Here is a 17,500-nt window from a genome sequence, read left to right as displayed (position 1 = left end):
CATTTTTTAAAATGAAAAAACTTCAGTGTAACTGTTAGAACAATTTTAACATAATTTTTGGGGAAACTTTAATGAAACTTTAATGGAATTTTTGGAAAAATTTTAGCGTTACTTTAGAAAAAATTCTGCGTAACTTTTAGGAATTTTTAACAATTTTTGGGGAAACTTTAATGTACATTTTGGGGAAACTAACGTATTTTTGGGGAAATTTTACTGAAACTTTTGGGGGAAATAAGTATTACATTTTGGAAAAACAGTAACTTTTATGAAACTAAAGTTTTTTTAGAAATAATTTTTTTAGAAATAGCATAAATTTTGGGAATTTTCAGTGTAACTTTTGGGAAAACTACAGAAAAGGTTTTGGGAACATTTTATTGTAATTAAACTAAATGAACTTTTTAAAAAACGTCAGTGTAAGTTTTGGGAAATGTTGAGAGAAGGATGTACCTGTATAGTGCACACTAAAGCTTTCAGACTCGTTCCTGCTCGTGTCGAGTTTTTGATAATTTGCTGGTTTTTGGACGCTGATGGACTCTTTCACACCGACTTCACCGAGTTGGTGCGACTGACCACAGAATGTGAGGAATGCCGCTCTGGCCTTGAACCGCTCCATTCACTCGTCCAGAGAACTTAGCAGCGAGAGCTTCACTGAGGAGCACAGAGAGACTCAGTTCTGAACCAAACCCAGAGACTCAATTCTGAACCAAACCCAGAGACTCAGTTCAGTTCTGAACCAAACCCAGAGACTCAGTTCAGTTCTGAACCAAACCCAGAGACTCAATTCTGAACCAAACCCAGAGACTCAGTTCTGAACCAAACCCAGAGACTCAGTTCAGTTCTGAACCAAACCCAGAGACTCAGTTCAGTTCTGAACCAAACCCAGAGACTCAGTTCTGAACCAAACCCAGAGACTCAGTTCAGTTCTGAACCAAACCCAGAGACTCAGTTCTGAACCAAACCCAGAGACTCAGTTCAGTTCTGAACCAAACCCAGAGACTCAGTTCAGTTCTGAACCAAACCCAGAGACTCAGTTCAGTTCTGAACCAAACCCAGAGACTCAGTTCAGTTCTGACCCAAACCCAGAGACTCAGTTCAGTTCTGAACCAAACCCAGAGACTCAGTTCAGTTCTGACCCAAACCCAGAGACTCAGTTCTGAACCAAACCCAGAGACTCAGTTCTGAACCAAACCCAGAGACTCAGTTCAGTTCTGACCCAAACCCAGAGACTCAGTTCAGTTCTGAACCAAACCCAGAGACTCAGTTCAGTTCTGAACCAAACCCAGAGACTCAGTTCTGAACCAAACCCAGAGACTCAGTTCAGTTCTGAACCAAACCCAGAGACTCAGTTCTGAACCAAACCCAGAGACTCAGTTCTGAACCAAACCCAGAGACTCAGTTCTGAACCAAACCCAGAGACTCAGTTCAGTTCTGAACCAAACCCAGAGACTCAGTTCAGTTCTGAACCAAACCCAGAGACTCAGTTCAGTTCTGAACCAAACCCAGAGGCGACCGGACTGAGCCAGAGAATCGAATATTAATAAATAAAAATATGACCTTTAATTGGGCTCCTCCGGCGTGGCTAATGGAACGTTCCGGACAGACGTGCTTTACTCAGATGGACTTTTTGTCTGGAAACATTTTCCCAAATGAAGGCAGAATGAAAATGCCACAGACGGACGATCGGATCAGAAAAGGTCAAAGTCAGAAAAGCATTAGTGACCAAAACCGGACGATAAAAGGACAAAACCGAGCGGATTCAGGCGTCCATTAACCACCGGTGCTAATAAAGCGCTCTGAAGCACCAAACATTTTAATGTGAAAGAAAAACGTTTACTGTGGAAAAAGCCGCTTAATGTCGAGCGCGGGTTTAATCACAGACGTTCGCTTTGTTAAATGTCAAATTTAAAGTTTAAAAAGTCAAAACATTTTAATATTTAATAAACTTCAGAGTCGAGGACTTTCTTACAATGCTGGTGAAATGTTACCTACATTAACTCGCTCATTTATTTACTAAACAAACTAAAGAAAACTTACGTCTGTACAAACCTGCCAAAAGTATGTGGACACCACATTAAACTCTGAGTTCAGGTATTTCAGATTAACTCATTACTAACATCGTTTCACTGCTTCCATAGAGACATGCTCTGAGGAGTTTGGAGTTCGGGATGAATTGGGATGTCGACATCGCGAGCTAGGCGTTCTCTTTTAATGTTATGGGGAATTCCTTCCTGGTAGATCAGTCACTGGATGGCAGGATGTTCGATTCCTGCTTTCGATTCGTGTCGCTGAGCACTTTGGCATGTTCTTCTCGTGCATTGTGACCAAAGTTGAGGATTGAATCCAGTTCATGACCCAGTTCGAGTTTTCCAGTTTCCGGTTTGATCCCCCGGTCACTGTGACTGGATGTTTTCTGGGTGCTCTGTTGTTTCCAGCCCTCAGGAACATGCAGAAGGTGGATTGGCTGCTCTGAATTACTTAGAACTTTGAACTCAGAAGGAGAAACCAAGTCTTTCAGTTTCATGAGACCCTGAACACTTTGATTCCACCTTAAATTCGGCAACTAGCGAGATGAGAAGTGGCGAAAGCGGGTTTACATTATAGCTAGCAGTCCCACGTTTCCTGATCATTGTAGGAGCGGCTGGTTGTAACTTCGTCGCTCTGTAATAACACTGACTGCAGCGTTTGATTGAAGCGATAAAGGTTCATGAACCTCATGGATGTGAAACATGTAAAGGTCACGATAAGCAGGAGTATGTATCCCTGCCTCGCTTTTAGTGTTTCCAGGCATCACCGGACCCACTGTCAAGTCAAGTCAACTTTATTTATATAGCGCTTTTTACAATAGACATTGTCTCAAAGCAACTTTACAAAATCCAGGACCAACAGATACAAAAAACCCCTGTTGAGCAAGCCGAGGGCGACTGTGGCAAGGAAAAACTCCCTGAAAATTACAGGAAGAAACCTTGAGAGGAACCAGACTCAGCAGGACCCATCCTTCTTGGGTGGCCAGGAGGATACTTTTAAATAAATACACGATTTACACAGAGCATACGAACACAGAATTAAATGATCTAAAAGTTATAACTGGTAATAAATAGATAAATAATAACTGTGACCCTGACCAGGTTGAAAAACCTAGTGAAGGATGGATGATTGTTACACTGCTCAGGATTTTTCATTCGTAATTACAGTCGTACTTATCAGTCGTCTTAAAACCACCTGAAATGATTCACTGTTTTTGTGCTGACCGCTGCATCCCGATCAGGGTCAGTGTGGGTCCGGTGCCTCCCGAAAGCACTAAATTCTCATTACAAAGGCGATTTCCTTATATGGAGATGATGCATTCAACCGTGAGCGTGGCGGACGCTCCATTTTCCAAACAAATGCTATTAAAATCCAGCGACGTTTATCAAGACTCTCAAGAATTTAAAGTACGTCTAAGTGTGGGAATTTGTGCCCGTTCTGGGGTTCCGGTTCATCCCAGAGCTGGTGAAAGGGGTTGAGCTTAGGGCTGTGTGCAGGACACTGGAGCTTTTCTTCATGTCTTTATAGAGCTCGCTCATACAGGAACCAGACTGGTCCTTCCCTAAACTGTTGCTGCACAGTCAGAAGCATGACGGATCATTTCCTCTATAGAATTGATTTATTACACCTGTTAGAGACGTCGTGGCTGAAACACTTGAATTCAGCGCCGGTTTTATTCGGTGGGGTTAATTTAGCGTGCAAGAAACACACACACGCACACACACACGCTCACACACACGCTCACACACACACACACACTCACACACACGGCCGTGTTATTTTGGGGTCTAACCTTTCTCAGCTGTCATCACATCCATGTGGAGATCTGCTTGTCCGTTACTCAGAGGTGCTGCTAACACACGTCTTCATACTTTTGGTCATTTCACCGGCACACACACACACACACACACACACACTGCCGCTCACTGGATGTTTTTCACACCATTATACAAGAGAATAAATTAATAAATATGAAATAAGTAATAAAAAAATAAATAAATTATAACTAAATTATAAATAAATAAACAAATAATAAATAAATATGAAATATGTAGTACTTAAATGACTAATAAATAAATTATAAATAAATAAATGAAAAATTGGCAGCCTTGAGCGACCTTAGCAAAAAAACAAAAAAGACACCGCTTGGACAGAATTTGAGATTGCTGATGAATTAAATTGGAAATAAACCAACCAATTAAATAACTAAATAAATTATAAATAAAAAGGTAATAAAATAAAGTAAGGAACTTCAGTGGCTTGCGGTGAGCCTCGACCTCGACCCTACTGATCATCTGTGGGATGAATCGGAATGACTCGTATATGAGGTCAGGTGTCCACATACTTTTGGCCGTATTGTGTGTTTTTAAAGGAATGAAAGTAAAAGACGGATCGGCGCTCGGGTCGGTAGATCAGAGATGAAATAAATGAAGGTTTATAAGGAAGCTCCGGCGCTGCTGCTCGGCTGGACCTGCTTTAACATCTGCCCTGATGGAGGGAGGCGCGGGGAGGAGATCCAGCCCCAAATGATAAAAACCAGTTCCCGAAAAAATCGAGAACAAAAGCCCGGATGTGCAGTTCTGTACGGAGGGAAACGCCCATTACACCTCACCACATACCCTCCAGTTATCTCACTCACAAAGGAGGTTCTAATTCACCCCTAAAATATCTGGTCTCTGTCCCAAATCAGATTCAACACGAAAATAAAGGTTTGTGGTTTGGAACACGTCCAGAACAGACCCGTGTGTTTTACTGGACGTTTAATGTAACTGTAAAGCGTTTTGTTTCGCGGCCCCCCGTGGCCCGTTCAGTTATAGGGGTTGGACGGTTAATCAGGGGTCCGGCGGGACAGTCGGGGGGTCCAATGTGACTCCACAGCTCATTATTACACCTCTGTTTTCATAAGAGGCGCAAACACACTCGCTCACACGCGCCCGCCGTTCAGACTGTTTTAAATTAAAGGTTCTTTTTAATTAATTGGGACGTGTGTGTGAGTGTGTGCGTGTGAGTGTGTGTGTGTGTGTGTGTGTGTGTGTGAGTGTGTGAGTGTGTGCGTGTGAGTGTGTGTGTGTGCGTGTGTGTGAGTGTGTGTGTGTGAGTGTGTGTGAGTGTGTGTGAGTGTGTGTGTGTGTGCTTGTTTTGTTGTTTTTAAAAGGCTAATAATTGAGAGTCGATAATCTCATTAATTCTACAGCTCTTCGTTTGAAACACAGCCGGGTTTCACCTCACACGTGTGAACCTCGTTCTCGAGCGGCTGTTGTTCTAGCTTAGAGCTGGTTGGGACATCCGACAAGCTTACGATCAGGCGTCCGAATTTATTTATTTATTTAATGTATTTATTTATTTATTTATTTATTTTATTTATTTAATGTATTTATTTAATGTATTTATTTATTTATTTGTTTTATTTATTTTATTTATTTGTTTATTTTACTTATTTATTTTATTTATTTATTTATTTATGTATTTATTTACTTATTTATTAATTTTATTTATTTATTAATTTTATTTGTTTATTTATTTATTTTATTTATTTATGTTTTTATTTTATTTATTTATTGTTTGTTGTTTTAAATTCTGGCTCTTGGTGTCTCACAGACTTCAAAGCCGAATTATTCGGGACTGATTTGTTTTAATAAAAGACGGAGGAGACCGTCAGCGTTCGGCGCTCCCCGAACATCAAAGTACCTTTTGTTAGGAGTCGCCCGCTGTGGTTCCTCGCGCCGTAATATGAGGCCCCGGGGCCCGAGACGCCGCCGTGGTTATTAGGAGCGGCCAGTAGTATGTGGACACGAGAGACACCAGGAAACTCCTCCAGTGGACCAGATTCCGTCTCGTGTTCCAGGGATGTTTCTTCTCCTGAGGACGCCGGTATCTCACTCGGCAGAGCTTTCTGCTTTTATTCGGAAGGTTGTGGGTTTGAATCCTGGCTCTGCCAAGCAGCCACTGCTGAGCGAGTCGCGTGACCCTCTTAGCTCCACAAGCGACCCTTTAATTTCTGTCTTTATTATGGAACCCGAGGTGTTGAGTTCCTCCTGAGGTCCAGAGCGGTTCCAGATCTTCTGCGATGCTACACCGACGTTCTCTCTCTCCCTCAGAGGTTCCCGCCGGTCAGACCTTCACCCCGCGGCGCACGATACCATGATGTTGCCTCATGCTTTTATTTCCTCGTGACGGGACGATCGGAATGTTGTTTACAGATTCTCCTCCTCACAAAACCAGAGCCGGAACGTTCCAGCTGTTCCAAATCCAGCTCGCTCGACGTGGGAGGACACGGACCTGACCGGACCCTTGTCGATCAGAACCACTCTTCCGCCGCTCGGACGTGTCCGTTCCTGCTAACATTTCGCACTCTGTTGCTAAACGCTAATTGCTTCGTAGCTTCTTCGCACCGTCTGCAGCCTGGCGTTTGGTATACTAAATATAAAAATCAGTTTAGTCATATACACTTCCCCAATTGTGATTTCGCTGAAGGAGAGCCGGATCACCATGCTCCTCCTCGGACACGTTTCTAATCTGCCGCCGCTTTTTATCACCTGCCAGGGTTGGGTTCCTACAGAGAGCCGTGTAGCGTACGGAGTGTCATGTTAGTCTATGTTTGCGTTTGGGGACCTGGCCAGGTTGATAGCACCACCTGAGTTCTTGCTGGTGATGAGATTGGGCATTAGACCGCTGCGCCACCCGCCATCGTGTTATTTTATTATTTATTGATTTGCTTTGATGTGTAATATGGGTCACTATGGTGTACAGCTGCTAGTGTGGGTGTCCTGCAGTAACACAGCTCCTGATGATCTGGGTTCAGTCCCCGTTACTCACGTTACCTCCTGTCGTCCAGAAACATCCAGCAGCTCTGAATTGTGTGAGTGAGTGAGTGTGTAAGTCAGACACCCAGTGTTATTGGGAGGCGTGGACACATTTTGACCCTGACCATGATAAGGCGGGTAAAGAAATTGAATTAAAGTACAAAAATATTTTGTGGTTTTATCTGGATGGTGAGAAACGTTCAGAGAGATCTGTTGATCCAGTGTGAGAGAGTATGTGTGTGTAAGGGAGAGAGTGAGAGAGAGTGTGTGTGTGTGTGTGTGTGTGTGTGTGTGTGTTTGTGTGTGTGTGTGTGTGTGTGTGTGTTTGGACCATCTGCAGACATAACTTCGGCTCAATGACGGTTGTTGGTGAGGCTCAAGGTTCCTGGACACACAAGGTCAAACGTAGAAGTAAACAAAACCTAAAAACCCACTCGCTCAGGACTCGCTCATGACTCACTCAGGACTCACTCAGCGCTTAGGACTCGCTCAGGACTCACTCAGGACTCACTCAGCGCTCAGGACTCACTCAGGACTCACTCAGCGCTCAGGACTCGCGACTCACTCAGCGCTTAGGACTCGCTCAGGACTCACTCAGGACTCACTCAGCGCTCAGGACTCACTCAGGACTCACTCAGCGCTCAGGACTCGCGACTCACTCAGCGCTTAGGACTCGCTCAGGACTCACTCAGGACTCACTCAGCGCTCAGGACTCACTCAGCGCTCAGGACTCACTCAGGACTCACTCAGCGCTCAGGACTCACTCAGGACTCACTCAGGACTCACTCAGGACTCAGGACTCGCTCAGGACTCACTCAACGCTCAGGACTCGCTCAGGACTCGCTCAGGACTCACTCAGCGCTCAGGACTCACTCAGGACTCACTCAGGACTCACTCAGGACTCAGGACTCGCTCAGGACTCGCTCAGGACTCACTCAGGACTCACTCAGCGCTCAGGACTCACTCAGGACTCAGGACTCGCTCAGGACTCACTCAGGACTCACTCAGGACTCGCTCAGGACTCACTCAGCGCTCAGGACTCACTCAGGACTCACTCAGGACTCAGGACTCACTCAGGACTCAGGACTCACTCAGCTCTCAGGACTCGCTCAGGATTTCTTTAGGATTTCTTAGGATTTTTTTTAGGATCTTTTAGGATTCTTTAGGATTTCTCAGGGTGTCTAAGATTTCTCATGACTTGTTCGGGTTTTCTAAGGACTTCTAATAATTTCTGAAGATTTTTTAGGACTTCTCAGGATTTTCTTAAAATATCTTAGAATTACTGAGGATTTCTTAAGACCGATCATGACTTGTTAGGGTTTCTCATAATTACTGAGGTTTTCTTTAGGACTGCTCATGACATCTCTCTGGATTTTTCAGAACTTGTTAGTATTTCTCAGTGTTTCTCAGTGTTACTCAGGATCTCTCAGTATTTCTCAGTGTTCCTCATTGTTCCTCAGTGTTCCTCAGGATCTCTCAGTATTTCTCAGTGTTCCTCATTGTTCCTCAGTGTTCCTCAGGATCTCTCAGTATTTCTCAGTGTTCCTCATTGTTCCTCATTGTTCCTCAGTGTTCCTCAGTGTTCCTCAGTGTTCCTCAGGATCTCTCAGTATTTCTCAGTGTTCCTCAGTGTTCCTCAGTATTTCTCAGGATCTCTCAGTATTTCTCAGTGTTCCTCATTGTTCCTCAGTGTTCCTCAGGATCTCTCAGTATTTCTCAGTGTTCCTCATTGTTCCTCAGTGTTCCTCAGGATCTCTCAGTATTTCTCAGTGTTCCTCAGTGTTCCTCAGTGTTCCTCAGTGTTCCTCATTGTTCCTCAGTGTTCCTCAGGATCTCTCAGTATTTCTCAGTGTTCCTCAGTGTTCCTCAGTGTTCCTCAGTGTTCCTCAGTATTTCTCAGTGTTCCTCATTGTTCCTCATTGTTCCTCAGTGTTCCTCAGGATCTCTCAGTATTTCTCAGTGTTCCTCATTGTTCCTCATTGTTCCTCAGTGTTCCTCAGGATCTCTCAGTATTTCTCAGTGTTCCTCATTGTTCCTCATTGTTCCTCAGTGTTCCTCAGGATCTCTCAGTATTTCTCAGTGTTCCTCATTGTTCCTCAGTGTTCCTCAGTGTTCCTCAGGATCTCTCAGTATTTCTCAGTGTTCCTCAGTGTTCCTCAGTGTTCCTCAGTATTTCTCAGGATCTCTCAGGACTCGGCGTCTGTAAGATTTTGCCATCTGTACCCCGCGGTGTACCCGCCGCCCCCCCCGGTGTTTCCTGCTGGACGTGGGTGCAGGTGTTGTTGACGTGTGGTGAGTTTGCGGTTGCTGAAACTCGAGGAGCTCGTAAGGATTAAACCCGCGTCTCCTCTTACGCCCGATTGAAGCTGCCGCGCGGTGCCACGCTCGCCCGTGTTTGTGTCCCGTTGCCCCAGGACGTCGTTTTTTTATAGGCTTTAAAATTAGCCGCCTCGATATTCCCGTCCCGAGCGGTGTAAATCATCCCGGTGGAGGCGGATCCCTGAGCCCCGGAGTGGAGAGTACAAACGCTGGCATCTTTTTTACCACTGAACGGGCACAAATTCCCACACACAGACACACTTTGAAGGCATATGGTGTTAGGGATGCACTGTGAATGATCAATCAATCTAGGTGCCCTGGCACCAACCAGCCTGGTGGTGAAGAGGAGGGTTAGTGTTGGGTTACTACCCATGGTGCCAATGTGTGGAACCCACGTTGGCACAACAGGTGGCACCTGACCTACATTTTACTCACGGGTATCTGTGTACGTTCCAGGTTGGAGGGCGCCAGGGAGGTGTTCCCCATGGAGTTCTTCTTCCCGCCCCAGCGTACCTGCCTGATCTGCTCGGACGAGGCGTCCGGGTGCCACTACGGCGCTCTGACCTGCGGCAGCTGCAAGGTGTTCTTCAAAAGAGCTGCCGAAGGTAACACACACACACACACACACACACACACACTGCATTCTACTGCTTGTGTTTTTGGAACACGACTACAGGGATTCGCTCTTATTTAGCCACTGGAGCGATCGGGGCGGGGCTCTGATGCTGGGCTGAAGTGCTGGACTGTTGATCAGAAGGTCGCTGGTTTAAGCTTCAGCACCGCCAACTTGTGACTGTTGGGCCCCTGAACAAGGCCCCTAACCTTCAGTTGCTTGCACTGTATTTGGTTAAACAAAGCCGACCTCAAACACCTTTCATGTTGGTGTGTGCTCACTATTGCTGAGATCCGGGGATCCAGGGTTTGAATCTCAGCGGTGCTATCAATCGGTCAGGCGCCTGAATGGGAACCAGATCTACTGTGGTGATCTGGTATTAATAATAATAACAATTAAAGAATAATAATAATAATAAAACTTAAAATAATAATAATAATAATAACAATGATAATAGTAGAGACTCTGTACCACGCTGTGTACCAGCCTGACCCGTGTGTTTCTCTGGGCGGTGACGATGTTTTTCATTTTTTTACTTTATTATGGTTTGGGTTCCTGGTAAATACGGGCAGGACGGAGACGCTTCCTTATTTAGGACGAGCAGATCTGAGCCTTTGATCTATGGAAGGTGGACGGGCGGAGTTTTAGAACCTGGCGGGGTGAATCAGGAGGGTTTTAAGTAATTGATGAAGAACACATCACCATCATCATCATCATCATCATCGTCGTCGTCCAGACGTTACAGTAAAACACATCAGTCTCAGCGAGGCGGCGGCTTTATTCCACACGACGTTTCTCTGGATCCCTCAATAAAATCCTAATATTTATTATTATTATTTATTAAACATGCGGATCTCAGAGGAACTCGACCGCTACGGCGCATCCTGCTGAAAATAAAACCATACCAACACGTCACAGTCGGGCGTGTTTGAGGGAGGGAGGGTCGTCAAGGGTTCATCTCATTAGCACCTCAACAGCGACACCTACTGTCTAGTGAAGGTGCCCAACACACTCAGTTCCAACTCACTGCTAAAGTGATCAGCAATAAACTGCAGTCCAGATTCAGAGCTTGCTTGACTGTTGTCAGAGCGTCTCAGAATAGTGTCACGGTTCAGGTTTCCTTTCCAACCTTGGCAGGGAGACCACTGTTCCATGTCAGAGACGATCTTAGAACCATAAGAACACACTGGTGGATAAACGACGAGAATACCACGTAAACGAAGCGTCTGAGGCATTGAACAGAGAACCTGTTAAAGTGCACAACTCGGATTGGGATTTTTGGGTGGATTTTTGGTGGAAACAGTTTGGGGAAGTTCAAGTGGGAATGTTCTGAAGCCTGGTCCATAAGGGCGTGGTTCGGTGAGGACTTCACACAACCCAGTCTGGAATGAATTGGAAAGTCGGTTGCCAGATCTTGGCAATAAATCCCCACAGATACAGTCCAAAATCTGCTTCCAAGCCTTTTTCTAGTGTTTATGTGTTTGTGTGTGTGTGAGGGGGCATAAAATATTAAACAGTATTATTTGTTGGACGTTCAATGTGGCACCTGGGACAAGCTGGTAGTGTTAGTGTTACACAGCTCCAGAGATGCAGGTTCAGTCCTCGCCCCTGTGTGTAAATGCTGATTAAGTGCACGAGTGTGTGTGGTGCCCGCTGATGGACTGGCACCCTGTTCGGAGTGTTTTTATCTACATTTAAACACCTCTCTGCGTTCGGAGCACATTAAGACCTCGGCGTGTCACCGGGATCCGTTTCCTCTTAAAGCTTTAATGAATTCTCCATCGATCTGCAGCTCGTCTTTTGTTCCGGCGACTCGGGTGAGGCGAGTGGAACCGTTCCCAAATCTTTAAGACAAACAGGGTGCAGAGAAGTCGGGTCACGCCACATTACTTCAGCCGCGATTAAAGAATTACAAAACAATTCAGGAGCGCCGCCGCCGGGCGCCGAGGACGCCAGTCCATTAATAACAAAGCTAGCGTCATGAAGGCTCCGATTAGCGCTCACGCGGCGGCGGAAACCTGAATGAAGACGAATCGAGCGGCACAGGACCGGAAACTTCCGACCGGATTATTGATAACATAAACTTATTTTATTTTCACCCAATAAAAACGTGCCTTTCATTTATTATTTTCAAAGCATATTGATTAAATTCCTCCCAGTTCAGTCATAGCCAGTTCCTGTTCCGCTGCTGGTGACCCCAATGGTGTATGAGTTTGGTATATTCTCCTAACACACCCTCGCTCCGACGTGACCCCTTCTTATTCACTCATACTACGGTGGATCGGTGCGTGAGGTCGGTCTCACTCACGGAGAGTCACGCGCTGATCTCCACGTTCCTCCACTTCTGTACAGGCGCCTCAGACTACTAACCAGGGTCCTTACACAGCCTCCAAGACCCCGCCCACTTTTATTTTTTAGTCACGCCTTTTCCCACCCAGCAGACTAGTCACTGATTTTGTCGTGCACACTAGGGGGCACCCAGCTGACCGGTAGCAGAGCTGAGATTTGAACTCAGAGAGTATAGAACCCCAGCGCTGGTGGTCGGGTCGTTTAGAGTTTCGGCTCATTATAACCTCAACAGTGACCCCTACTGTCTGGTTTGAGAGAGTAGCGTGGTCCTTCATACCACCCACACAGTAAAAACCGTATTAAACCGCCCCCCTCCAGTTGATGCTGGATGTAGCGTCTCAGCATAGCATCTCGGCCTGGGTTTCCATCCCACCCTTGGCAAAGAGACCACTGTTCCACGTCAGGTTCTGACAGGGACTTTCCCGACCTCAGATGTGACTCTGGGTAATTCTGGGTGACCTGCTTAGAACTTCAGATCTTTTTTTTTGTGACGCTTGATGCTCGTTCCATCAGATGTGTTTGGAATAGCCCTTGTTATATGGGCACAGAGAAGTCAGCATCAGTCAGTCCTAAACTGTGATGAGGAGTTCAGAGTTTAAACAACGTTACAGAAGTTTCTCCACCGCTCTCTTTGAGGTGTTTATATTTCTGACCCGGCAGATTTTCCCAAAATGTGTGAAGGACCTCAAAATGTGTGGGTGGGGGGTCGAGGGGGGGTTGAGAGGGGTGCGAATGGGGTAATAAAGTTCCTATTCTAATTATGAGAACAGTCTCAGTAATGCGCGAGCTCTCCGGCCTGCAGCTGAAGCTAATCGCTCTTGGACGTTTTATCGCCTCACACGTCGATTTATCAGCGATTTAATTCATATTACAGATTTTTTCGGAGGGGTGCGGGGGGGCGCGGGGGGGTGCAGGGAGGGGGACGTGAGTAGCGGCGTGATGACGGGCTCTCAGGAAGACGGATGACGACGGGAAGCACTTACAGTCGAATCCATTCACACGTTATCGACTTTTCTCTCTCTCTCTTTTTCCTTTATTCTGTCCCGGTGCGAGCGCCCGGCTCCAGCCGTGTTTCGGGTTCAGGGTGAAAGATCCATCACGGCGGATCCTCGTCCCGCCCTGCGTGAGGCGGCCCTGAGGAACGGCGTGTTAGCACTCTTCGATACGAGCGCCCGTGTTTTATACCCGTGTCCTGCCGGTCACCGCGCCGGCGGCTCCACCTTCACGCTTCACTTTTACCTCTGAAGTTGATTTTTGGGGGTTCGTCCTGCTCCCTCTTTCTCCCTAATCTAATCTGAACCGTAAACATCATCATCATCCTCCCCTCGCTTCATCTCCTGCACCCCACACTGAGCACTACGCTTCAGGACGGGGAGTTACGAGTGACCTTCATCATCAAGGCCTCTTAGACACCAGCGCATCATGTGGACAAAAGATTGTAGACACTTGATTATTAGAATAGATTAGAAAAGAATAGAATAAAATTGAATAAAGTAAAATAAATAGAATAGAACTAAATTGAACAAAACAGAACAAAATACAATACAGTAAAAGAGTCTCTTAGTGGTGAACGTGTCGAACCACGTGTTAAAGAACCTTCCCAAACTTTGGGGCGATGGTTCAGCTGTGCAGTGACCTGAACCATAGAACAAAAACAACACCAGGAACGCTTCAGGAAAGTCTCAGAACGTCCCTGAGCGACCCAGACCGAAGGCCTGAAGGGACCTGAAGAATGACATGAACGGGATCAAATCCAGCTGTGTGTGTGAAGCTGGTAGAGACGAAGGAGCGTCTACAGATGATTTAATAAAGTGAGACCTCAATACTGGTGTGTTTTGCTTTCAGACCCTCCGTGCTGATGATTTGTGCTCTGTGTGTGTTTTTTGCAGGAAAGCAGAAGTATCTGTGTGCCAGCAGGAACGACTGCACCATCGATAAGCTGAGGAGGAAGAACTGCCCCTCCTGCCGCCTGAAGAAGTGTTTCGAGGCGGGCATGACCCTCGGAGGTAAGGGTGGGTTTTTGGAATCACGTGATGTGACGGCGTGGTGGTGTGGTGGTGTGGTGGCGTGGTGGCGTGGCGACGTGCCCTTGTACCGGTGCTAGCGCGTCAGATCTCAGGCGCTGACCGACGTGCCCGGACGGCGGGCGAGTTTTAGCGCTCTCAGACGAAACGTGTGAACGAGGGAGATAATTACACTCAGGGTTTTTGTTTAGTCTGGGTTAGCTGTTAGCTGTTAGCATGATAAGACATGCATGTGTGTGTGCTCGTGTGTGTGCGCGTGTGTGTGTGTCCTTGGCAATGCTAAACGATTTAGCCCTGATTGAGCTTGTTACGCTATTATCTGTTACTAAAGTGAATTCGATCACATCAAAGACACGAAAACGAAAGAAACTGCAGAAACCAACAGAAATAAATAAAAGACTGAACCTGCAGATACAAGAAACACTCCAATTATTAAACACAATTACTTTCATTTACCTTAATACAAATAACAAGGTAATAAAGATTATATATAAATTATATATAATAATATTATATAAAAATATAAATTACACACCAACATTTTAAAAAATTTAATTCATAGTATGGTGAAATTCAAAAAATAGTTTAATATTATTTAACTTAATATTTATAAGTTAATAATTATAAAATGTAATATTATTTATAAAATAGTTTATTTAAAATTAAGTAAAATGTATAATATTAGTACTACTAATAAAATTATTACAGTAGAAGTACTACTACTACTAATAAAAATAATAATAAAAAAAAAAAAAAAAAAAAAAAAAAAAATCTAATAATTTTATTATCATTAATAATATTATAATAATATTTTTCTGTAAATAGTAAAAACAAAAAATAAACTGGTGATATTAAAGGATGTTTGAATTCGCAACACTTGGCAACCCAAACAGTGATCCTGAGTATAAAAGCCAAACTACTGCAACAGGTGAAAATGATCAGAGAATCAGCCAATCAGCACGCAGGGTGAAGCAAGGACAGGAAACAGCACGAGGAGCCCTTACAGGGTCAACAGGGACAGAGAGCGGCAGAAAGAGGGGGGTAAGGGGGCGGGAGGGGGTATGAGAGGGGTAGAGGTGGGGGGGGGGGGGGGTGTCAGAGTGATGATGTGTAACTGTGTTGGAAAGGTTAAATGTTAAACCATCACATAATCACAACAATCAGTTCAGCTACTGAGATTACAGAACACGCCGAAAATATGTGGACACGGCCAGAGGGACGAGGGTCAGGAAATACCATATAAATAAATAAATATAAAATAAAATAAAATAAATAAAAATAACATAATACAATGAAATATAAATAAAATAAAATAACAAAATAAAATAAAATAACTACTAAAAAAATAACATAATAAAATAAATATAAAATAAAATTAATAAATAAAAATAACAATAAAATAAATATAAAATAAAATAAATAAATATCAAATAACAAATATAAAATAAAATAAAAAAATAAAATAAAAATAATATAAAATAACAAAATAAAAATTAAATACAATTACAAAATAAAATAGAATAAAATAACTAATAAAAATATAAAATAAAAATAAATCCAAATAAAATAAAATTAATTACAATTAAATTAAATTAAATTAAAAAAATAATAAAAATACAATTAAATACAGAAAAGGAAAAAATAAATAAAAATAAAATTAAATAAATAAAGGAAAATAAAAGGACAGACCTGCATGTTTCAGCTCTAATTCACTACATGCCCAAAAGTATGTGGACACCCAGACATCAGGTACAAACACTGTAATCACTGCTCATCACTCAGACTCCTGTACAGTAATATAGAGGTGATTTGTTTTTGGAACACAACTGCAGGGATTCACTTCTACATTAGCAGAACAGAATTATTCTCATTTCTGTGTTTATAAACTTTATTATGAAGTAAAAATGTTTTTAATCAGTGATGGATTCTTTTATTATTCTGTAAGTTGAGGTGCTTTTTTGTTGCGTGTTTGGCGATTTTCTCGGCTCCACCCAGATGACGCAAACACAGACGAGCCGAACCTAAAGGAGCGGATGCGCTGATTCCGTCTCAGCGCTTTGATGTTTGTAGCTTTGATGTGTGGTGGCGGCGGCGGTGATTATTAACGAAGATTCAGATGTGTAATTATCAGATTTTGTTAATCGCAGTTGCTTCACCAGCCAGAAATAAGCGACCACCACTGCGGCAGTCGGGCGTGTCTGATGGAGGGAAGGTGGGATGGGGTTTCACATCATTGCTGCTGCAACAGCGCCCCCTGCTGTCTCTCTTCGTCTAGCAAGCGGAGGAGGGATTAAAAACGGGGGAACTGGAAATGACTAAATCGGAGAAGGAGAAATTCAGCAACATGTATGGATTACTAGCTGTGGTTTTTGTCATGCTAGGGTTGCCAGATATTGGCTTTTCATCCACAGACACACAACATCCTCCACTGTACTTAAAGGCTACAAGATTTTCATTCCTGTGGGAATTTGTGTCCATCCTGTTCAAAGACTGTTTGAATGGCTGACCAGAAGAAAGCGTTTAGTAAAAATGAAAGATTGAATACACATTTACACCCACCAATCCACCTTCTGACATGGTCCTGTAATGCAGGCAGAGTTGGAATAGATAGCAGCTGTAAAGCTGAGGATCAAACCTGGGCTGCTGGAGCTGTACAGCAGAGTGTAAAACAATGACAACAGTGTCAGTGTGTGATGCTTAATGTGTGTGTAGTTCTATGGTCAGATAAAGGTGTAGGTGTGGCGGTACATGTGTGTTAGCGTGCCAGGTCGCTCGCTCTCGTGTGTGTGTGTGTGTAGTTGTATGGTCAGATAAAGGTGTAGGTGTGGCGGTACATGTGTGTTAGCGTGCCAGGTCGCTCGCTCTCGTGTGTGTGTGTGTGTGTAGTTGTATGGTCAGATAAAGGTGTAGGTGTGGCGGTACATGTGTGTTAGCGTGCCAGGTCGCTCGCTCTCGTGTGTGTGTGTGTAGTTGTATGGTCAGATAAAGGTGTAGGTGTGGCGGTACATGTGTGTTAGCGTGCCAGGTCGCTCGCTCTCGTGTGTGTGTGTGTAGTTGTATGGTCAGATAAAGGTGTAGGTGTGGCGGTACATGTGTGTTAGCGTGCCAGGTCGCTCGCTCTCGTGTGTGTGTGTGTGTAGTTGTATGGTCAGATAAAGGTGTAGGTGTGGCGGTACATGTGTGTTAGCGTGCCAGGTCGCTCGCTCTCGTGTGTGTGTGTGTAGTTGTATGGTCAGATAAAGGTGTAGGTGTGGCGGTACATTGTGTTAGCGTGCCAGGTCGCTCGCTCTCGTGTGTGTGTGTGTGTAGTTGTATGGTCAGATAAAGGTGTAGGTGTGGCGGTACATTGTGTTAGCGTGCCAGGTCGC

The 17,500-nt window shown here is 44.4% G+C and overlaps 1 protein-coding gene across 1 annotated transcript in view; it reads left to right on the top strand.

Annotated features, from left to right (window-relative positions):
• LOC134303664 (androgen receptor-like) overlaps window positions 1–14,695 on the top strand; it is a 27,282-nt gene extending 12,587 nt beyond the window's left edge. The window contains exons 2-3 of the mRNA XM_062989142.1: window positions 9,603–9,751; window positions 13,998–14,695. Of these exons, the coding sequence (XP_062845212.1) occupies window positions 9,603–9,751; window positions 13,998–14,212 (364 nt within the window). The 3' untranslated portion in view covers window positions 14,213–14,695. The remainder of the gene's footprint in view (window positions 1–9,602; window positions 9,752–13,997) is intronic.
• The last annotated feature ends 2,805 nt before the right edge of the window (window positions 14,696–17,500 follow it).

The sequence above is a fragment of the Trichomycterus rosablanca genome, chromosome 26, assembly GCF_030014385.1.
Source record: "Trichomycterus rosablanca isolate fTriRos1 chromosome 26, fTriRos1.hap1, whole genome shotgun sequence".
Classification (NCBI taxonomy): Eukaryota; Metazoa; Chordata; class Actinopteri; order Siluriformes; family Trichomycteridae; genus Trichomycterus; species Trichomycterus rosablanca.
Note: the sequence above shows the minus strand (reverse complement) of the source record. Positions and strands in the feature narration are given on the sequence as shown.